The 24,190-nt window shown below is 38.9% G+C and overlaps 1 protein-coding gene across 1 annotated transcript in view; it reads left to right on the top strand.

Moving 5' to 3' along the window:
• TEX10 (testis expressed 10) overlaps positions 1-24,190 on the top strand; it is a 56,216-nt gene that overhangs the window by 22,701 nt on the left and 9,325 nt on the right. The window contains exons 9-11 of the mRNA XM_035899009.1: positions 6-68; positions 16,264-16,352; positions 17,555-17,688. Coding sequence (XP_035754902.1) covers positions 6-68; positions 16,264-16,352; positions 17,555-17,688 — 286 coding nt within the window. The remainder of the gene's footprint in view (positions 1-5; positions 69-16,263; positions 16,353-17,554; positions 17,689-24,190) is intronic.

Below are 24,190 nucleotides of genomic sequence, written 5' to 3'. Positions count from 1 at the left end.
CGCTGCTGCATCATGGGCAGGATGTCCTCCGAGCTGGCGGCGACGCTCATCGGGATACTGCACATGAGGTACAGCGGTGAACGTGCGTTTTAGTTTGCTGTTAAAAAAAAAACAAAACAAAAAAACAAAAAAACCCCAAAAACCAAAAAAAAACCCCACTAAAGTGTGAACATTTATTCACTGAGCGTGAACTCTGTTGCTGGTTTGCACAAAAAAAATCAATACAGCGTGCAAGAATTGGCATCAGGAAGAAAGTTAATGTTTCCATCAAGGTTTACTTCAAGCCTTTCACTTCGACTCTGTCCTTACACTGACCCATTTTCTCCAGTGCTTGATAACAAAATCGTATCGGTTAACCTGTAAGGCTGCATGTTATTAAGCACCCTCTACCCAGAACATCATCACCAGTGGTCTTTGTTTTGCTGCGGATTGCACCTTTTTCTCCTAAATACTTTGGCCTGACATTTTGTAGCGAAAGATAACCAACCAGTCTGTATTCTCTTGTTCTGCTGTGTTTCAGATTTTTAAAACTCATTCTTCCTGTAATTACCACACTTAAATAGCCAATTCATAGTTGCTAGGCAAGTGTCTTGTTAGAAGTTATTCACACTCCTGTTGCTTTTCTCCTAGCTCAAAAGAGGGTAAGTTTGCCTGTAAGGTCAGGGAGAGAGGCTGCTGTTCCACTGAAGTGAGTGGAAGGCTTGCTGGGATTTTACACGGATGTTTTGCTTTGCTGCTTCTGGAAAAAATACACTTGTCTTTCTCCATTGCTCAATATTGTTGAACCTTGGATAAATAAGCAGGAAGTAAGCTCATATGAATTATGCTTAAAGTGATTTTTTTTTTTTCTTACTGCTTCTTGGAACTGAAAACATTTCTTAATTAAAACATGGCACAACACAATGTACTGTCAAATACAGACCTGTTCATATTAGCTATGTAACATGTGAATAAGGTGACTAACTTATGAAGTGATGGTAAGGAAATTTATAATATTCTGTATACAATGCATTACCGCTATGCAAATGAAATTCTGCCTAATTTTAGGAAGGTGGACCTCAAATTTTATTTTTAAAAAAGAAAAGTTCTTGGCTGTATTCTGGAAGTCCAGTGGCCAACCATAACCAATTCAAAGATAGTCATTCTAAGAACTAAAGTCAGTAATAAGCACAGAGGTGCTCATTTTGTTGTTAGATCTTATCAGATTTTCAGTGTGGGAGATTTTCATAGTAAGACTATAACTGTTTTCTAAAGATTATCCGAAAGCTGCAGTTGGGCTGTGGGCATTTGATCCTTTTGGCAGAAGATGCAAGAGGCAGCTGGAGGGCTGTGTTCCTACCAAAAGTAGGGTACATCCTGACAACAGAGGAGGAGGAGCAACTTCTCATTTTTCAGAGGTGCAAAGAAAGTATTTTGATTCTAGTTTATGGAATTTGGAACATGTTTTAAACTAAGCTGGATTCAAAGATTCTGGAATATCTACCCAAGAAGTCAATCTGAAATAACTAGATAAAAAAAGTACTGGCGTAGTTATCCTAGTGCAGTTTCTGGTATTGATAAGCCCTAACAGTCCTTCTTTCTGGGAGATTGCAAGTTCTGATGAAACTTGGAAAAGAGATGTTTCTTCTTGATGGAGCGCTGGTTTTCTCTGATAAGGCTGCTCCCACTTCACTGAGAGGAATCGGTGTTGAAAACGGGAACGTGATCAGTTTTCTTTAGAAACACATCTGAAAATAATGTGAGTCCTTGGAAAGATTAAAAGGAGTCTTCTATAGACAAAGTGAATGCAACGGCATTGAGAATACATTCTCACCTATATAGCCAACTTAAAAACTTGTACAAGTTTTAAAGGACTTGTCAATGACATTTCTTTAGCAGTGGCTCAGCTTCTTAATATATGGGTGAAATCTATTTTGTGAAAGACTACTTTTTTTTTTTCTTATTGTCATGATTGTAAACTTTTTTTATCCTATTCATGCTAGGATGCCTTAAAGAATTGGAGAACTGAGATGACGTTAGAAATGTTAATGGCTGCTGAGGGGGGTGGAAAAAAAGTTGCTTTGGCAACTTACGCATGCAAAGAGAGGTAGATAAGTAACAAGTAATATTAACTGCTCAAGAACAGAATAATCAGATATATCTTTTTCATTGGAAAAGAAGTTGTACAGTAGTAGGTTTTCTAGAGGTGAACCTTAGCTGGGCTTTGAGCTTCATAACCTGTCATTGCACACAGATTACATACATCTCTTATCAGAAAAGTCAGGCTGGATTATTATATCCAGTTTGGTGCCTTGCTTTTAGATAATGATGTGGACAAACTGGATTGAGTTTAAAGGAGAGCAGACAAAGAACGATAATCTGTAAATTGTGATAATGGAGAATGGCTGACAAATTGGCATTGTTAGGCAAATAAAGCTGGGAAGGAGGGGGGAACCATGTGTATAAAAGGCTGTTTAAAAGGAATGGCAGAGCGCAGTTTTAGCAGGATTAGAAATATAGACCTTAAATGTCAGAAAAAACGTTTGGTTTGAGTGCTAGCAAAACTTTCTAAAAGCAGAGCTACGTACTGGAATAGGCTGTGTAGGAAGGGGGTATAAATATACTTCATTGGAGATACTTAAAAATCAGGTTGGACAGAAGTATGTCATGGGTGGCAGAGATAAAGCCTTGAAGGAAGTAGAGGGATTAGGTAACTTGTAGTAATTGTTTACAGCTCTTCTGATGCTGGGAGTTAAACACGCAAGTTTTTAAAACGAATGGTAGTCTAACAAAATGTATATAATTTCACAGTTCTGTGCCGCAATCTGGTTCGTGTGACACTTTCTGTAGTTTTAGGTTATGATAGTTTTGCATGGAGAAACTGATAAAAAAGCCCATCGGGAGACGTGATTTATGAGTGAAACAGCTGTTGTCAGTAGATGGCACTGTTTTTCTTCAGTACGTTCATGTTCTGTTCAGTGGGGGAGTGTTTATAAATTTCTTTTCTTCTATGCCACCTGCTTATCTGTCTTGCTTTAAATAGATTGCATTCAGGAGCGTCAGAGGCTCACTGCTGTATTTGGTAATTGTTCTTAATTTCTTTAAAAGCCTTTATTTCCACATTATTCTTGACTGGCAGAGCACGTACGTTTTTGCATGCATTTGAGAATGCACATGCACACATACTCATGTATATTTGCCAGGGAGAAGCTATGTTAAGGTGGGTTTGATGAGAGTACATATGGATGATAATAAGACTGTTGCCGTTATTCCAGGAACAATCATTATAAACGTAAGGAACTCACTGCTTTTTGTGTGTGTGTGTGTAAACTATAAAAGTAGGTAGTAAATGTATCCAGATGGCTTAAACCACAGCCCTGTGATGATATCACATGGTAACGTTAAATTATAAAAATTATAATCATTGCGTGTTAACTTTTAGAATTTTTTGTTGATAAGAAATGAATTTTGGAGGCATTCAATAGTTTCCAATTCTTTTTTTTTTTTTTTTTTTTATTTTGCAATGGTGAAATGAATAACCAGGTGGTCTGCAGGAGCCTATTAAGTGAGCTGTAGCAGGCTCTGTGTGCTGAGAATGAAGATGATGTTGCCAAGTATTTCCATATATAATGGGAAGGTTTCTGAGCCTGGGAGTGTGCTTATCTATACTGCGAAGTGATTAGGTTGGTTCCTGTCATACTTTTGGTCTATATTCACTAAAGCTTTAGTTAAAGTTAGCACAGGCCAAAGACCATTCTGAAAAGAAAGCTGAAATGCAGCCACCCCATTTTGGATGCTGGTATGAACATGGCCAGGTTTACACTAATTGATCCCTGTGCCAAAGAACAGAGGTTGCTGCTCTTTGGGTCACCGGGACAGCTCCAGCTGGTGAGTTTCAGGTGAAACTGAGGGACAGAAGGTATTGCCTTGACTTAATTTCACTGCTGTTCTCCTCCAATGCCTGCCTTGTGCCTACTGTGTGGGACCTGAGATTTAAGTACCTTCAATAAATCCAGGCAAGTAGGGTTCTTGAGAGATGGAAGCGTGCCAGGGTTTTGGGGTGTAAATCTTTCTCCCCACTCCTGTTCGTACACAAACAGATGAGGAAAGGTGTGGAGCAACATGAGCGAACAATCTGTGACTTCACACTGAGAGAAATGAGAGGTAGCGGCTTCTTGGAAGGAGATGAGTTCTCTGAGTTGGCCCCCCGATTTAAACCTCTGAGGAGCTTAATTTTCCAGAGACAAATGGAAGGGTGTGGGAAGTGTTTTGGAAAGTCTTTGCATCACATCTGCTGGATGGATTTTCTGTGGTCTTTAGGTGGTACTACTTAGATTGATGTACTGAGACGAACCATTTGTCTTGATGCAGTGTGTCACACTTCTAAAATAATTTCAATATTTATTTTTAATTCATGATTTTTGGGAATAACTGGTAAATAATCAAATGGTAGTTCTCTGCTAATTGAAGATGAATGGTAGGGTGGGAATATGTAACGTTTGACATGAGCAGATCTTTGGTTTGAAATTCCAGTCTTAGCTTTGTCTTGATGGTGGGGTTCTGGTGATTCCTTGCAGATGTGGATATGGACAGGTAGACAATTCTCTCCAGGAAGTGAAGAAATGTATTAATCATTGAAAGTCTAGTATGGACCAAGTCATAAACTTTAGCAGTATGATAGGTAGAGCTGGAAAGAATTTTTTGTGTAATCCCTTCATGCCTACTTTCTGGATTTGTAGGGCAGATGGGCTACTTCAGAATGGTTTTTAAAGGACCGGTGAGGTGTATGGCTATTTTTGAGTACTTTTTGGAAGACTGGCTTTGAGGCAAATTTTTGTCAAATGTGGAAACACACTAAATGTTGTAAACTCACCTTCTTGTATATGGTAGATTGTCTTGTTTGTCTGACAAAAGGGAGGTCTGCCATTCACATACCAAAATCTGTACTGTAACAGCTGCAGAGGAACACCATTTGTCACCGTTTACTAGGCTCAGTGTTTTTGTTTGCTACTTCTTAGTGACTTTGTGGTGATTGAATGGCAGGTATTCTTGCAAACACATTTCTCTCTCTTTTTTTTTTTCCCTTCCCTTTTGTATAAGGTAAGATACCTAAAATGATTAGTAAATTAATCTGAGTACCTTTTGTGCTGTATTCTATTCTATGAAAATATGGATTAAGGAATGCAGATTATGAGATTGTGATCAAATATATAAAATAGGAAGCTAGATTGCTAACACATCAGGAAGAGTTCTCTGTCTCCTCTTAACGTGTCTCAAGGTACAAATAAGGAAAGCCTATGCAGTGTAAATATATAAATGCAATTTTTTATGGGCCTTTATTCAACTTAGTTACTTAAATGCAATTTATTTATGTGCCTTATTTATACATAATAGCTATGGGGTTTTTTTAGAACTCTTTATCCATTGGAACAGTGTGTCTGGAAATTATTTCACTGTAATAGAGAATTGGACAGATAATATTTCACTGCCTAGATAAAAAAACAATGGGAGTTAATTTATGGCATTTCTCTCTTGAAGTAGAGTGTCCATAAATGAGATCTCCAATGGCTTCAAACAGCCGTTTCTTATTCCCGTGCGGTTCTTTCTCGCAAAGAGTTGTTGTTTCTGTTGCTGTAGAAAAGGAGAGGGGTGAGGACCACATAAATAAAAGCTGAGTGCTCTTTCCCAGTGAGACATAAATTGTGTGAGAGTTCCTAGCCTTCACAGGTTTGAGATAACACTGGGGATAACTTGCTTGTCACAACTGTAAATGGACTCTTTCCTTAAGAGGTAGTGCCTTTAAAATATTCTGTTGCTTTCCAGGCAATAATGAGGGAGCTCAGCTGGCATCTCATCAAGCAGCCATGCATGCTTGTTGGTTCCTGCTATCCTCAGGAATCTGGTGTTTAGAAATAACTGGGATGGATGTTTTAACATCTGTTTGCTATAAGGTGTAACATTCCATGTCTCCAAATATATTGCCCAGAGATGTTTTAGGATCATAATAGAGTTTAGTTTTCTATAGATATTTCCTTTGTAAGTAAATACTATTTTTTCTTCATTTAGTCATCCTAGTTATGCGATCTGCAACCTTTGACAGTGTAGCTTGAGGAGGCACGGTGAGAATGCAAAATGTAGGTAATGAAGAGCCTATATACTACTTCATTAAAGACTTACTGAATGCATTATTGTAGACAAGAAAAAGAAAAACATTATGTTCCCCAAAAGTATTTGCAAGCTGGAGAGGATATTGTAAACTGTTATTGTGAATAACAACACTGATAGAACAATTGAATACAGTAATTCTCATACAAATGAAGGGTAGAAAAGATTTCAGAACAGTGTATTTTTTCAAAAAAAGGAAGACACAAATAAAATTAAAATTTTACCAAAATAAGTTGTTGTTCAAAAAAAAAAAAAAAAAAGAGAAAAACCACTTTCAAGTCATTACAAGTGGTACAATGGAAAGTCAACTCAATACACCTTGGAGAATAACTGGAAAAGCATACATGTATAGGAAAGTGTAGTAATTATGAATGGGTTGCTAAGAAAAATGTAAGAATAATAAGGTCTGTGTTCACTGTGAAGTGCTTTTTCTGGCTATATTTTCACACCCCTCAATTTAGAAACAAAAATGAAGGAGGAAAGTATTAAAAAAGTAATAAAAATGCTTAAGGCACTATTGAATATAAACCAGAAAGAAAAGCCTGCTTTCAAAATGCTGGCATTTCCCTGACTGGGTGCCACTGAGGGTGGAGGGTAAAAGATTGATCTGTTTTCCTTGCTGCAAGATCAGAAAGGATCCATAGTTCTTGAGAATCGGATCCTTAGGTGGGTTATGGTGCATTCCTTCATCCACATCTGGTCAGCAAATTTCCTTTTCCTTGCTCACTCTTATGTGAAGGTCTAGGACCTGAGAGAGAGGGAGGAGGCTAAGCTTGTGTTTAAGGACATGGCCCCCTAAATTTGTCCTCCAGGTGGTTGTTTGTAGTTTGATATTCCTAACCAAGGGGAAAAGAATTATTTTGCTGCACTTAGAATTGCACCAGTCGGTAAATGCCGTTTGCTCATTAGTGAATGTTTCTTCCAATTTGTGCTCTCATTTATAATGTGTAAGCAATTCTTTTCTTCAGACGACCTTTGCAACCATGGAGCAAATGAGTAGCTGACAGGCTTACTTTTAACAATGCATAGCTCAAATTGTTGTTTTCTTAAAATAGGGTTTGTATTTTTCCCCAAATCCCTGGTAATTCCTTGAAGATGTTTTTTTGTGTTTTGCCACATCTTTGAAAGGAAACACTTGATCCTTCAAAAGTTAAACCAAAAACCTCACACTTAGAAACCATTGCTTACATATGGTAACCTGTTAGAGGAAAAGGAAGATTAAAAACTCTTCACTTGCTCTCAGAGTTTATGTTCAGGACCTGTGCTACCTGGAGCTAAGTTGGTGTGAATGATGAGATGGGTACAGGTTTGGAGAATTAGACAAAGGTTTGGATGGGGTTTTAATTCTTTTTTTTTTTTTTTTAATGATTTCAACATCAGTTTCTGATAGTCTTGGTTTCCTGTCTCTTCAAGAACTGGTATGAAAACTGAGAGTGCTGATCATCGTTAACAATGTAAGATGAAACTGATTTGATTAAGTTGATGCAGGAACCTGCGTTTATTGCAGTTGCAAGCAGTTGCATTTCAATTTGACAGAAATTATTTTTCATTAAGATAAACAGGAATAAACTATGCCAAACCCAAGATAAATATTGACACAGGGCTTTTTAATATTTTAAAAGAACATATTTTACAGTAGTGCAAGTATGTGCCTACACTGGGAGGAAAATGTTTCATATTTTTTTTCCATAAAGGTACAACAGTCCTAGTATGGTACTTGCATGTGGTTTTGCTCCTTTCAGTGCATATTGTTGTTTATATGCACACAGTTCCTGAGAATAAGGACATGGGAGTGTTTGGGATGTATTGTACCATACTTGCCAAGCTCTCCAGAATAGCTAATTCCATTATTGTTCCCATTGCTTCATATTTGACAGCTGTTTCTGCGTGTAAGCACTATTTTAAATGGTTGTCAGACAGCACTGCTACTAGTTAGGCAGCCAGGTGTCTATGTAAAACATGAGGCGTTCATAACAGTCCTGTGAGGAGGCTGGCTAGAAGATGTATCTGTACAGTGCTGTCCTAGCATGGTTTTATTTGGCAGAGCAGTGTTCTGGGCTCAGGCAGTGACCCCTGAGCAGTGTGCTGAAGAATTTGAATGGAGCCCTCTTAGCTCTAGGGAAGGATGCTGTGGTATCTCTGTGGAAGTCTCCTGCTCCTGACTTGATACTGATCAGTAGCTGAACAGTTTTGTCTTGATAGATAAACTCTCTGGGCTGATATTAGACTTGCTGTGTTGAGAATTCATAGATGGCACAGGTCATAAAAATAGGAGCTGAAAGAAAGGGGAAACCTTATCTTTACCCCCTTTCTGTGGCTAAGTAAAGACTTTTTCTCAAGACAGTGCCTGGCTGATCACAGTGGAAGATTCACAAGTGATAAAGGGTATTGTCCTACATATCTGTGGTCCTGGGTTGTGTAGGAAAACTCAGCCCTGTTTCATGCAGTGGAAACAGCTTCTTTGTGATCCTTGGTTGCAGTGTGATTATTCCGGCTATTGTGGAAGAATCACTTTACTCTGCTTCTCCTATTTCCAAGGCCTTAACTGAACTCCTGGATAGGCAAAAAGAGCTGGTCAGCTCTGTGTGTTATCCTGATGAGCTGCAGAACAACAGAATGTGCATCTGGAAGGTGGTGGTGTGTCACCTTTAGACTGTAGGTAGGTGAACTGGCTGAATAGCTTTGGCAAGAAAAAAATGACAGGGTAGACTTGATTAGCTGCATGCTGCTGTGCTGAGTACTTTGGTATATAACACGAATGATGCTAGTGGACTTTGTCGCCTCTCTTTCTGGGTTGTTCCTGAAGAGACTGTACAGCCCAGTGCCAGCACACATCTCGTGAACCTCCAGTGATGTCTGTCTTCCACTGTATGAGCTGATCAGTTAGCTCTACCCACCATTTTCTACCTTTGTTTCTTGACGTAAGGACCTTTGTTCATACACTACGTCTGCTTAGTTTTCTGGAATTCTTTTTCCTAAGTATTGTAGGGTCTTCCATATCCATGTGCACCTACCCCTTAAGATGATTTCTACGAGATATGTAAGGTAAAAATTTTTTTTTCAGAAACCATTCTGTCTGTTCCCTAGCACAACATAGGTACTCATATATCAGCTAATTTTATCCATCGTTATAGTGTATATAAATTTGCCTAGTGCAGGCATTAAAGTTATAGACCTTAGTTATGTGGAACTTATTCGATGTATCTGTACAGTGCTGTCCTAGCATGGTTTCATTTGGCAGAGCAGTGTTCTGGGCTTTTGTTAAAAACAAAACCAAAAAAAAACCCCCAAAACATCACCACATTTGCCACTCCACAGCCTGTAGAGGTGTCAGGGAAGTTCTCAGATGGCAGGTTGCTCACAGCTGCTAGTAGTTCAGTTCATCCTTGCCTTCCCTTGGAGCTCCTTTGTGTGGTAAATGTCATCTCGTCCTGGTAATTCCCTTCTGTTTTGTAGGGTTCCATAATATGTTGTGCAGCTGCTTAAAGTTGCGCCAGGACTTCTTGAAGAGTTGTTCTAGGATGAGAACTAGCACAGTTTCTTCTCTGATGATCAGAGATGGGCAGAATACCTGTAGCTTCTGTCCTACAACCTTATCTTGCCCAAGTGCCACTCTCATACACTGGTGGTCTGCTGGGTGTACCAAATCTTGGGAAGTTTTCTGCTCCTGATGTGACTGAAGGACAATTTATTACTGGTATCTCAGTGGTTAAAGCACTTGCTGAAGATGCAGGAAATCTGGGTTCACTGCATTCTTCTAAAGGGGAGGTTGATCTCCTGTTTCCTAAAACAGTGACTTAGTCATTGAACTATTTTGAAGAGGTGTACGTAATTTAATAATATCTAAATACATTATATTAATTTTATTATGTTTTCACGGAGTTGAGGCCTGGAATGCAGTTAGGTTTTTTTTCAGGAAATGAGTGAATCAGCTGGTGGGTATGGCGCTGAATTTTTACACACTCTGTGTGGAACAGAGTATCAGTGGAAGAAATAGAGGGGAAACTCCTTTTAAAATGATTTTATAACCTAGAATTAAAGAAACAGTTGTGAGAGGCCTTGTTTTAAATCTGTGATCAATGGGTGATAAAATACATTTAAAATGAGATCACCTACCACAGTCTAAGTTGTTAGGTTTCTTAGGCTATTCTCTTGCAAATGGGAAGCACTTTCCTGGAAGGTGAAAGAATTGGATTTTAGTATCTGTGAACAGAAAAGCCAGACCCTTGATCTTACACTTCTTGAGTTCTGTAACCCTCGCATTTATGAACAAAAGGGTGATTGCATCAATGCCTTGGAAGAACTGTGAATCTTGCATTTGCTTTTTCTTGTTTTACTTGAAAAATACTTGAAGACTGAACTCAGAGGTGTTTGAAATTCATTACCCTTTTTTCAATTTTATTGCTGAACAACAACAACAACAAAAAATCAAAAACCCAGCCCAAATTCTAAGCAAAGTTTGCTGTGCTTGATAGGTGTGTTGCTGTCCGAGTTGGACTTTGAGCAGCGTGTTTTACAGGAGGACAAGTGGAGGGATAATTTCTAAAATGGCTGAAGCGAGGTTCATCAGAGTTCTGCTACCAGAGACCTCTAAATTACCCAAAGACTCCTTATGACTACATAAGTCAAAACCAACACCTTAAACCTAAACCAGAAATCAATTGATAGCTAGTTTAGGTCAGGAAGCACAAAGATAATAGTCTGTAGTTGAGAAATAACCACTTGTGCACAAATGGCCGTTGTTTTATTTTGCAGCTGTGTGATATAGCCCAAACTGAAAATGACAACAGCGTGAACAAAAGTAGTGAGGTCCATCTGGAGTTAAAAAAAAAGTTAGCAGCAAGTGGTAAAAAGAATGCATTGAACAGTTGCTGTGACTGAGAAATATTTGCTATGCTAATGGCAAGAGAAGCAGTGATTTTTAAGTTAATTAGATTCAGCTTTTCTTTTAATACCATTTGGCGTACAGAGCAGGTTACCTAAAGGTGCAATTCTAAACCTCAGTAGAAAGGTTCTCACGGAGGGCGGGTAACCTTATGGAAATTACAACACGTAATTCATCATAGTTAATGTGGGTTTGAACTAGCTGACTGGAGAGGTCTCACTCATATGCAATTTGATAACAGGTTCCCATTGTCAGTAAAAATGTATTCAAAAAAGGGAGGTTATAATATGCTTATTACCTCTCTTCCACCTATAAATCGGACTTTTTTTTGGTTAAATGTCTAACATGTAATTTACAAGCATCTTGAAAACATTTTAGAAGTGCATGTAGTTCTTAATTATCCATGGGATTCTTAATATATTAAACTAAGGTTTGTTAAATAATTTGCAATGTATTTGTAGTATACTGACATCCATTCCAGAATGAATTTTTTTGTTCTATGTTCTCTGTCTTATTCCTGATTTCCTTTAATGTGAACCTCAAAATTGAGTAGCTTTAACTACATTATAGACATTTGGGTTCTAATGTAATCAAGGCATTGGCAACTGGTTAGACTTGTATTTAAACTAACTTCTGTGCTCTAATGCTGTTTTGCTTGTATTTGTAGTATTAGAAAGACATTGGTATTGGTCTTAATTTGTTATGATATATCTGTGAGATCCTTATCTAGTCTTTGATTACATGAGCTCATGTTATTTTTTGATCCTACATTCTGTACTGAGTGCATCATGGTCACGGGAGGAGTGTTCATGTAATATTGTGCTTGGTCCTTGTTGTTTCAGTAGAAGGCTCCATGTTTTGTCCATTGTGTTATGTCCCACTTGGAAAACAGTGATTCCCCCTGCCCATGGAATGTGGTCTTGTGCTCAAGTATTTTCCCAGCTGTAGAAGAGGAGGAGGTGATATTTTTCCCAACTTAAGGATGAGGAAATGAGGCAAGAAAAATGTGTAGACAGAAGTACATAGAAGTACCTGCTAACTTTAGGAATTCAGCATGAAACATTTGGGCACTGATTTTTCAGAATGCTTAGGATTTTCTATCTTGAACGCAAAGGATTGACTTCAATTTCACTGTAAGTACAAGTGGAGCAGTTAGAGATCTGATGGGTGTCTATGCACTGCTCTTTAAGATAGATGACGCCATATTGCTCCACAGCTGTCACTGCCCTTTTAGTCTTTTACTCGCTATTGGAACTGTTGCAGGGCTAGTGATACCTAGCAGAAAGAAGGGATGAGAGAAGCCCCCGCTATGAATAATGTGAGGTTTTTTCTATTCTAAAAGTAAGTAAATACCTCATCTGATAATACTTGGAGAAATGTGTTGCCACTGACTTCCTGTCCTCCGATTTTAAAAAGTATTTATCTAAAGCATCTCATAGAACCTCTGCAATACAGGTAGGAGAGTCATCCAGTATAATGCCCAAAACCTATTTGCTTACCTGGATTTGGGAACTAATCTTTTCTACTTTTTTTTAACCATCTCATGCCTTGTATGCTGTGCACGTTGTAGGTGATACAATAAGTAAGGCAGGAACAGGTCAGACTGTGTTATCTTCATTGCATGATCCTGATCGATCCATTTATCCATGATTTGAACAAGTCATAGACTTTTTAGAGAATATATGATGTATAATAAATATTATCATACTCTAAGGCATATGCACAAAGAGGCCAAGCTGAAGATTACAGGCAACTTTCTTTGTCACTTCTAAATTTAATGCTAGATTATTTTTAACCTTAATGCTCTTCTAACATTGAGGTTTCTTTTGTGTATAGAATAGCTTTCACTTTTTAAAAAAAATAAACTGCAACTGAATTTGGGGATCTTGGTTTTGTGTCTGCGCGTCTCTCTAGCTGTGCTTGTAGATGAGTCTTAAAACTATTTAATAGCTCTGTCAAGGGTTTGTGTCTTACCCTGTCCCCATGTTGCTGGGGCAGGACAGCAGCGATTCTCTCTGCTTCCTCTTATGTCTACAGCAGTGGCACCTAGCTTAGCATGCTGTTGGGATGCTAAAATGCTTGTCCTGTTTTGTGAGTGTGCAGATAGTCAAATGTGGGTAGAAAACCCAAACTGCTGACGTGTTTGAAAAATTTCCAGCCATTCAGTAATGAGCTTCAGAATCATTTTCCAGGGATCTCCTGAACCCATTGCAGTTTATGTGTTTACTAGCCTGAGTGTTTCTTCAGTCTCTTCTGGAGATTGTGTAAAATCCTTGCATCCACTGGTCCTATTATGAGGAATTCGACACATCTGCTAACAGTTGCATGGAAAAATATTTTTAAATTTTAGATTCTTTTAAACCATATTCTGACTAGCTTTGTCATGGAAGTCTCTACTCCCTGAATTCGGGCTTATCACAAGTTCTTTCCATGTTTTCTGTCTTCCTGCGCAAGATTTTTTTTATTTTCACATTTCCCTGATTGCCTTTGTAGCTTGTCACCTCATGTATCTCTTCCAACCTCTTGCATTCCCACCAGTTTGCTCAGGGATTGCATCACAGTTTTGATTTCTGTGTCCAGTAAATCCTAATTTATCCTGAATCTCTCATCCTGCTCCCCAGTGTTTATTTTGGTATAATGAACGACCTCAAGTCTGACTCTTGGTCCCTCTGCCTTGAATTCAGGCAGCTTCTTCCCCTATCCTGAACAGGACATGGGCTTTGTTCTCCCTTCTGGTATATGGATCTAATTCTCATGTGAATGTTCACCTCGTGTAGAATCTCCGGGGAAATAGGTTGCAAGACCTCGTGCTGATTTAGTTGAGTATGTGTGAAATAGCTTAGATGCTGTAATGAATTGGACTGGGATCTCCTTGGGAGGAGGGAGGAAATTCTTCCTTCTCCTGGGAGAAGACTACTGGCTATGGCCAAGGGGTTTGCCTCTGGAGGACTCAGCGTTGTCAGCCAAGCGGCAGCCTCATGCACCAGTACAGGCTGGGGGCTGACCTGCTGGAAAGCATCTCTGCTGAGAGGGACCTGGGAGTCCTGGTGGATGACAAGCTGACCATGAGCCAGCAGTGTGCCCTTGTTGCCAAGAAGGCCAATGGTATCCTGGGGTGCATTAAGAGGAGTGTGGCCAGCAGGTCGAGGGAGGTTATCCTCCCCCTCTACTCTGCCCTGGTGAGACCCCACCTGGAGTACTGTGTCCAGCTCTGGGCTCCCCAGTTCAAGAAAGATGAGGAACTCCTAGAAAGAGTCCAGAGGAGAGCAACTAGGATGATAAAGGGACTGGAGCATCTCCCCTACGAGGAAAGGCTGAGAGAGTTGGGCTTGTTCAGCCTGAAGAAGAGAAGACTGAGAGGGGACCTCATCAATACATACAAATATCTTAAGGATGGAAGTCAAGAGGACAGAGCCAGACTTTTTGCAGTGGTGTCCAGCGACAGGACAAGGGGCGATGGGTGCAAACTGAAACATAAGAGGTTTCAGTTGAATATGAGGAAAAACTTTACTCTGAGGGTGACGGAGCACTGGAACAGGCTGCCCAGGGGGGTTGTGGGGTTTCCTTCTCTGGAGATATTCCAAGCCCGCCTGGACGAAGTCCTGTGTAATGTGCTCTAGGAGAACCTGCTTTGCCAGGGGGGTTGGACTAGGTGATCTCCCAAGGTCCCTTCCAACCCTTGTGATTCTGTGTGTGATCTGTGTGTGAATGCAGAGACTGAGATACTACAGGTTAAGAAAAGGAAGCAGCGAGCCAGGCCTTGGAGCAGGACCAAAGGCCTCCTAGGAAGTGGAAGGGACCTTGTGGAGCTGCCTACACCGCAAGGTCACCTGAAATATACCTGGAAATAAGGATTTGCCATTGAGGATATAATGTGAAGTAGGAGCTTTATTTAATAAAGCCTTTCTTTGTTCTTTCTCACCTAGCTGTGATATCCCTCCCCCCCCGAATTATTTATCCTACGTGGTAGTCTTATTAAATCCTGAATTTGTTCTTTAATTTAAAGACATTCTGAAATTCCTTTTTCTCTTACTTTTCTTTTTGAGCTGCTCCAGACATGTGCATATTCTAGCTGTCACTTTCGTGGATGCTGAAATATTGTGGATGGATTTTCATGGGGTGGCAAAATGTACGTGCCTGGCACAAAGTTATTCCAAATTTGATATTTTTACTCCCAAAACATGGAGCTGTAAAAAAATTTCTGAAAAACAAGCTTTCCAGAATTCTGTTACCCATGAGCTAAGCCATTTTGGCTGTTAGCGAAGAGAAATTAGGAAAAAAGTGATCCGAGGCAGATAGTTGGCTTGGAGAATTGCATTCGGAAGCTCTGAAATTTCACAAGATTGTAAGAGCAGAAATCAAAGATCCATAGTCCGCAGCCCAAGTGCCAAGAGCAAACATACAAGTGAATTTGAATAATGTACATTTTGCATCAAGTGAGTCTGAGCTGCAGCCTTTTGAAGAAAGCGTGTGTAAGATGTACTTGCTCCCAGCTCCTGGCTTTCTCTTGGTTCTGCACCAATACATGGGCAAGATGCTATCGAAGATGCTACCATTAGGTGATCAGTGGTGTCTCAGTTCGCTCTGAGTTTCCACAAGGACGTGCGGCTTCTAATTTGAGAAACAAAAGTATGCTGGCACACCACTTCTTACAGATTGCCCCTAAAAGGGGAAGCGTCGGGCAGCTTTGATGACGGGTTTGCTCCTGTCTGTGCATATTGCTCCTTTGTATGTTCTAAATCTCAAAGCAAGTTTTTAATTCAGTTCTGTGTGCAACAGCTTAAAATAGATGCTGAAATTGCTTTTAAATGGGATCTGTTGTTAATGTAAAGAGCTATATCAAAACTAGTGGATATAATGAAAAATACAGCCCAACTCTGTAACAAAAAGACTTTGACCAAATAAGGGAAATAAAGCTAATTTAATTTACAGTGTGTTGGCTGTCATCACTGTATTAAAGGTTATACCGGTATTTATGAAAAGTTGCTATCTCAGTAATTTAATCGACTTAACAACCTAAGCCTATGTAGAGGTACAAAGTTCAATATTACTTGTCTTGAAAAGAGCAAGTTCTGGTTTTGAAGCTATTTAAAATGCTACTCTAACAACAGCAGTTAAAAGAGGAATGCTAAAATTAACAATTTAGTCATGCTAATGGATTGTATTGTGCAGCTAGGTTGTGAATTCTCAATTATATGTTTTTTAATGAACTATCTGCTATTGGTTTTGTGTAGATCATCCTTTGCAGGCTGGAAGTGCCAAGTGCAGGATAATTCAGTGAATGATGTGGACTATTTCAGCTTCTTGTTTTCAACCCTTATAGGTAATCCATGTGAATGCCATAATTCAGAATTAACAGACTGAAATTTGTTTTTATAGTCAATTGCTGGATTTAATTTACAATAAATGGTGTAGTAAGTATTTCCTGAAAGTAATTCTAAACTTGTTACTTACTTTTTTAATGAGATACTATTTTTTTCTTGATCTGATTTTTGACACCCTATTTTTATACTTTGAAATGCCATTTAGGATTAATATTTGCATATGTTTTCATCATTGTAGCAACTTTCTTCGGAAAGTATGAGGAAAACCTAAATTCAGCATATGACTTTAACAAGATTTTTTTTTTCTAGTTTTAAGTAAATGCCTTTTATTCGCACGTAACAATATAAATGAGTGCCTCTGGGATTTCCTGTGGACATGCTTACGCTATTAAAAACATTCCATCAGAATAAAGTAATCCAAGTATGTTGAAGTGAGCTTCCCAGGGTCAGCATGTGAGCAGAATTACTTCTGCTGCTACATTCTTACTCAGATATAAAAATAGTTGTATTCTGGGGTGATGCAACTTTGCCATTTTAACCACTGTAATTTCCCATAATATTTCTGAGAAATATCTTCCAGTAACTTGTCCTGCGGTAAACAGAAAATATCTTTTCTTTATCACCTCAGTCAGTCATAATGTTCAACTACGTTGCTTTCAAAGATTACCTTTTTTTCCTAAAACAGTGAAGAGTGCTGTACTGATAACTGAGAAAACAAAAGCAAAACCAAAGTCACTGGTTTGGAGCAGTAGTCCTGGTTTACTAAAACTTCTAATACCTGTCTGGTAATAATTAGTCAAACGATTATATTTTTTTTTAAAACCCTGAGGTTATGTTAGAAGGTTACTGAGTTACTGTGAACACATAGTGAACTGTCTTGCATTATGCATGGTTTTTTTTTCCATTTTGTAAAAATACACACGCTGAAAATAGCAGCATAATGTGAGCCTCTTACAGTTTTTATACCACGTTACAGTTTAAATGTGTATGCCATTGATTTTTCAAAATATTTTCATTTTATTTCAGAAGTCAGGATTTATATTTTGATATACGTAATTTAAAATACCAAGCAAGAGGTTTTAACAAAAAAAAAATGTTCTGCAGACATAATTTAAAAGACAGTTTTTGTCAATGATGCTGTTGAAGTAGAACAGTGCTTGGCTCATTTCGTGATACTGTTGTATTGCTTCTTTTTCTCTAGGGTTTTCAAGAGAGGAGTTGACTAGTCTCCAGGGCATTAGAGGAAAGCCGCACATTAGCCAGACACAGCTTTCACCTGTCCGTCTTTACCTAACTGATCTGGACCAGTTTTTACACCACTGGGCTGTGACAGAGGTAATACATCAACACTAATTCTAAATGACAGCATACAAACTCTGAGTGCTCTCCTTCCCTTTTCCACAGATGCCTAAATCTTGTTCTAAGTTGAGTTGAAAAAAGAATGAAAAACTATACTAGCTGTCGAACAGCCAATGTTTTTCTATAGCCATCAGATAATATTTTGAAGGAAGTTGCTTTAAAAGGTCAATGTTCAGACACATAGTATGCAAAACAATACTCATGGAAAAAATGGGTAGAAGCCTGGGTGGAAAATTCTTAATCACTAATAAGATTAAACCAGCAATATGTTTTGGCTTTGAAAAATAAATTAATTTTAAAAATACTGAGTATGAAGAGTTTTCTTTGAGAGTAAATTCTACTGTTAATTAAAAATCACTTGTGTTAAGTGAGGTTTTTAACTTGGCAGTAATATTAAGTTAGCATTGGTGGTTATTTAGAATAACTTCTGATGCTTATTTAATCAAAGTTTACTGGGATTAGAAACTTCACTGTGAATTCAGTTCCTGGTCTACGTTTGTAAGAACTGAAACCATAATTTTATTGCTGGTTTTAAAGGGATCTGAGACACCAGATTTTATTCAGAACAGGTACGTATTAGTCTTCATTCTGGCTCAACTCTTTTTGTTGCTTAGCCCACCATAAACCACTTTCAGCTGTGAATTCATGTTTTAATGACATGCCAATTTGACAGTATTTATGAAATCTCTGTCATGAATACAGAAAGAAGAGTGTAACACAAGCTTTTAGTTGTACGGTTTATTCTGGCTTTTCATGGCAATCTTTGTGGTTCAAGAAAGCAGTATAGTAGATTTTTCTCTTCCAAATCATAAAATGATAATGTACTCAAACTAATGATAGTCTGAGACATATATTGCATATGTGCTATTATGTATTGAATAGTATTTTAAGCAAAGTTGTTATTTGGTAGCCATGACTGACATGTATCTTTAGATGTCCTGCCTTTAGTCCGTTGGCCTGTTGACCAGCTAAACTTTCTTCCTGACTTGTTTCACTTGTCTCTTCTGGGCAGTAATGATGTGTTTTCTCACCAAAACACCTTTCTCCAATATTGAAACACTAGAATGTTTTCTCTCCCTGTCCTATACAGAACACAGGATTGTTCCTCTGTGAATGCACCAGCGAGATTACTCTCAAGTGTTTCTCGAAGAGTTAGTATCAACCCATACATCTGAAGGGTTTATATGTACTTTACCTGCTTCTGAAAATGCCACCCCTCCTGTCCTCTTTTTGCTTCTCTTCCACAAATCTATCAAAGTTGGATGAGAAACCACACAATAGGAATATTTTTCACTTAGGGAAGGCGAAGTAGTTTGGTTGTAGATATCTTGTTTGTCCCTTTGATGCCTGGCTGCAAGTTTGATTTACTTCTCCTGCCCCAATCTTTTCAGTGTTCTGGTGCTATTAAGGAGAGTCACTATTTTTCAGAAACTTGAGACTTGCTTTTGAGAATGGTAACAAAAATCCCAAGCATCAAAAATCTGTGTGTGAAGAGCAATGAGATCTTCTAGACCCACCTTGTTTTGTAGACCCTTAATCAAAGGGAGTTCTGGGCTGCCGCTTGCAACTCTCACCTTGAGAAGGAGATTTGAGGCTTTTCCTTATAAGCCTCTTCATGATTGGGGAGAGGAAGTTTCTAGTAAACTGGGTTATATTGGGTACACCTAGGATGTGATCAGAAATAGTCAGCGAGGATTTATGCAGGGCACATTGTGGGCAACCACCCAGTTGTCTTTCTGCAACAAGGTGATTAGCTTGGTGGGCGAGGGGGGAGCAGTGGAGGTCCACTTAAAAAACCCCAGAGATTTATGTTTTTAGATGACTGTTTTTCTCTGTGTTTAAGTATCTAGTACAGTGCTGTGTTCATTAAGTTTTAGGGGTTTTCTCTTTCTCCTTTTTGAGTACCATTCTCCAACCTCAAACTTGTTGACCCGTATTCTATTTCATGTTCAATTTGTAAAGAAAACATTCTGGGGACTGCAGTCCATAGAAGTCCTGGTTTGGGGAAAAACTTTTCAGTTCAACATTTGCCAAATGTTGAACAGGGATACTTTTTGTACAGCAAGTAGTTTCTGCCAGGTACTGAACAAGTTACTCTCCTCTCAAAAGAAAATAAACCAAACAGCGACAAAAAACCCCCAAACCCAGAGCTGCAGCCTCTGGGAAGAAGAAAACTGTCAGCAAATCATGAGGCTCTTCTAGGATGTCTTGAAAGACCATGTGATACGATTTTCTTCCAAGTGTATGACACAATTTTGGAATCAAAACATTTTTAGCTGTGACAGAAAATTATTTACATAAAGAAGTGCTACAGGAATTAATAAAATCCAACGAGTCACGCTTTTGGTGGAACAGAGTAGAGCGGCACAGCTTCTGAATGCTGAATCTTTCATGCTTTCCCTTGCTGTATAAGGAAGTCTATGATGATGCTGTAATGTTAAGCAAAATATTTGTAGAAATTTAAAATACCTAGTAAGTGAGAACAGCCCTCCATTGGCTGCAGAGCAGGCAGCATTCAGGCTTCTACTTCATGTTGAGAATTGTTTAACTTAAAAGAGTTCTCATTGTGTAGTTGTAATTTAGGTTTTCCTCATAATGGAAAAATACTTTACTCTGAATGAAAATAAATGAGGAACTGATGGAATTATGATTTGACAGCCTGGTTTCCTATGAATAAATGAGACTAGCGATCAGATTATTATTAGTCCATCCATCTTCCTCTTTCTTCTCTTCCACCGCTAGCTTTGTCTAAACCATTGGCTAGTCTTTGGCGCTCTGCTGAAAGAATAAAGTTACAACTACTAGTTGCCCGTAAGTTTTATGAAAATAAGCAAGTGGAAGAGAAAATACTCTAGATTAGCATGAGGCAGTTTATAACTCAGTTTCTGCACCCTGCTTGGCAGCAGCCAGCTAGCCAGCCGGCACATGCATCGCTCTGGACCGGGCTCGGCAGGTGCCGTCGCTTGGCCCGCAGGGGTATCGGGGTTGTGGGGCAGGAGCAGCTGGCGTTAGGCCGCTGGGGAAGCAGGAGGGGAAGGGATGAAGGGTCCCAGGCGTGGATTTGTAGGAGGCCACGGCTTGTTGGCTTTATTGCTTACTTGCTCGACTTTGCCTTCCTCTGGATTTGAAAACAGTCCCAGCTTTCTGTCGCTGGCTAGCTGTGCTGCGCAGTGAGTGCTGTGTGGATTTCTAACAGTAATGAACTGTAAGAGGGAATTTAACGTATAACATATACATAACAGAGGTGCGGAAGGAGAAAAGCTATGCCTCTGGAGAAAGTCAGGCTGTGTAAAAGAAAAGAATAACTTGAGGCAATTTCAAATGGCAGTTTGGAATTTCGGAGCGTATTGTAATACAACCGGTGCAGTTAGTAGCATGTGTCTAAGTGTAATTGGCAAAAAGGCCAAACCAATGCACTTCTGGTAGGAGTTAATGCTTTTAGGTGGTTTATAACAAAAGCTGTTTTGAGATGGATGCTGTTTGTAACTTGTTTTGTCTAGAGAGTATATTTTATATACTTTATAATATGTAATAATATATTGAAGTATATAACATATACTATAAAATAAAGTTATAGTTTTATATATTATAGTGTATTTTATATACCTTAATACTTTATATTTTATATTTAATATACTCTAGAGTGTATATTTTCCACTGTTGGTATAGTTGAAATCTGAAGCCATGTTATTTTTTTGTGGAACCTTTTAGGTAATGGTGACTTTTCACTTAAGGAGCAATGCTTAAGAAAAGTATCCCTTTAAATGCCATTTTGTGTAGCTGTAAAGGTTAATCTTCACATTTTGTCTAAAAGATACGTTAAATGTGGAAACCTTGGTTCCTTTTCTGGAGCAACTTCTACTTAAAATGACTTCTGCCTTATTGAAGCCAATTATTTAAAATCATACCCCTGTAGCTGAAATAGGTGAGGCTCCAGAATAAATGGTTGCAGCCTTAGGGAAGAGTCTTCAGCCTTCATTCATTTTAACTGTGCCTATAGTGTTTGTCGATAATATTATTCACTCCCCTGTAATTGAATTGCTCTGCTAGTATCGAATGAAACAGCGCCAACAGGAATGAACAGTTTAACAAGGCAACAGTGCAGACATGATAATTTCTTTCTGTTGTTGTAATATTTGGTGTTTATGATGCTTGAACATTTTGGAGGGAGAAAGCAAATGATAACTCAACAGTTCTGCTCAAGGTCGAGATTCTAGAGTTATACTGAGCACATAACTGACCTGAAGAAATAAACTTTTTAAATGTTTTGTTGAGTATTTTAAGAGCAAACACTAGGGAAGGTCGGTTGCTTTTCAAAGCTGTCTTGAATTCAAGAACCTTGGGATGCACATGACGTAGTATACTAATGTGTGTCAAAAATGGAGAAGTCTTATAAGTGAAATAGAGCTGGGAAGGCTGTATCTGCACTGATATGCTATGGAAAATTACAACAAATCATTAAAGATAGCAAGTCAGTGCATGTAAATTAAAAGTCCTGTAAGGATGTTTGTCTTGAGAAGTAAACGGTGGTGTTGCAGTGCTGAAGCTTAACTTTAGGCAGAGATCAACACTTCAAAAACCACTAAATTTTTTAAATTAAGATTTTGAGTTGAAGTTCCTGTAGGATTTCAGACTTGTGGTCTTTATTGTGATTTCCAAATTAGAGGTACATTGGGGACAAAAAGCAGCTGAGGGTAAATAGTCCCTTCTGAACTTAGAAATATGCTATCATTTTTACCCTCTTTAAGGAGGATAAAAAAATATGTATAAGGCCATTAGCGTTTCATAAAACTACATCATATCCAAATTTAATGTTTAGAAATTACAACCCAAATACCAAAACACAAAACACCCAACACCCTAACTTGATCCTTGGGCCAGTGCTCTGTTGTGCCTGCATCTTACACTTCCAGTGTAGCTTGTGATGTTTCATAGCTGGGAGCTCACACATTCCGGCATGTAGGTAATGTGAATTAACATCTCCATGGCTACTGTGCATTATGCTATAAATTCACATCCTGGTTTGCAATACCTAAACTAAGCTTTGCTTTAAAAGACACGCTTTGTAGGACAAGAGCTGGTTTCCTAACTGTGTGGTTTTCTGTATTTTCAAGTCCTTTTGATGAGGGGGCAGGCAGGTGAATTTGGAGACTTGTACATCAGACGTTCCTTTGGCCATCCTGCATGTGGTCTGACGGGGAGGCATTCACGAGGAGGAGGAATTGGCCATGGTGACATTTTGTAGCTGTGAGGAAGCTGCAGAGCTGTGAGAGAAGGGCTTATTACAGCTGCAAGAGGATGAAACAAAAGCTCCTTGGGTAGTAAAGCTATTTCATGGTGTCCTTTCTTATTTTGTTAGTAAGATGGCTCTGAGAACCAGACCTGTGCTGTTTTTCAGGTACAGCTTTGTGTCCTCCTGGATAGCACGTTAGCTGTGCAGCATAAAACCAGGTTTTGCTTACAAAAGAATAATATTTTCCAAAGTGCCTGTCACTTAGTGAGACGGTAGGATTGTCTGTACCCCATAGTTCTGTGCTTCCTGGCACTGTGTCTTGCTGGTACCCCGATTTAAACATGGGATCAAAGTGTTGCACAGTAGGCGAGCAGTGGTGATTGCCACCCATGTATTTGTGTCCAGTGGCAAATAAAGGTAACTTAGCTTGGTTTGGTTGACTTTTAATACAGGTTTAACATCAGACCGTGTGCGCAGCCTAGGAATCTGCATATAGGCAGTCGCTGCAGTTCAACAGATGCAAGATAAGTTTGTATGGGTAGTTTACTCTGTTTCTGATCCAGCAATTACCTTTCATAATCCTAAGTCTTTGGAAATACGTCCTCCATCAAGATGTGGGATGCAGTACATTTTCTTAAGCATTTGCAATTCCTGTTGTGCTATGCTGTATGTAAAATTAGCCCCATGGTATTGTGGGGTTTTTTTCCCCTTGTTGCCCTCCTATGTATTGTTCTCTGCAGGTTCCGTTCCTTCTTTTTGGCTTTTTCTTTTAACCTAGGTTTTGTTTTGTTTATTTTGATTGTGTGTGGGGGTTTGTGTTGCTTTTCTTTTTTTTTTTTCTGGAGTCACTGAATCAGGAATACCTTTCACATCCGCCCCTGTGAGCTTAGCCAAGGCAGATGAACAAAGATCTCTTGTTGTACGCAGCTTTCTCAACAACTCAGGGCACTGTTAATATTGCCCTGTCAAATCAATTTATTTCAGAAAGAGAAGCAGCACCTGTCAAGGGAGTACACTGCCTGATAAGCTAGGGTGCTTCGGGGGAAGCTGGCCAAGCTTTAGACAACAAGCTTCATTGCCTGCCCCATCACCTGAAAACTTCTCATTTTCTACGCTCTGCAGTAACATGTTATACTGGATAGAGTCCTGCTTGAAACAGTCATTTCAGAAGAGCTTGGGAATTGACTGCAGAACAGCCTGCTACATTTGAGTTACCCGTGTTTGAGGTGGATGTCGATGTGAATG

The sequence above is a fragment of the Egretta garzetta genome, unplaced genomic scaffold, assembly GCF_000687185.1.
Source record: "Egretta garzetta isolate BGI_Z169 unplaced genomic scaffold, ASM68718v1 scaffold88, whole genome shotgun sequence".
Lineage (NCBI taxonomy): Eukaryota > Metazoa > Chordata > Aves > Pelecaniformes > Ardeidae > Egretta > Egretta garzetta.
Note: the sequence above shows the minus strand (reverse complement) of the source record. Positions and strands in the feature narration are given on the sequence as shown.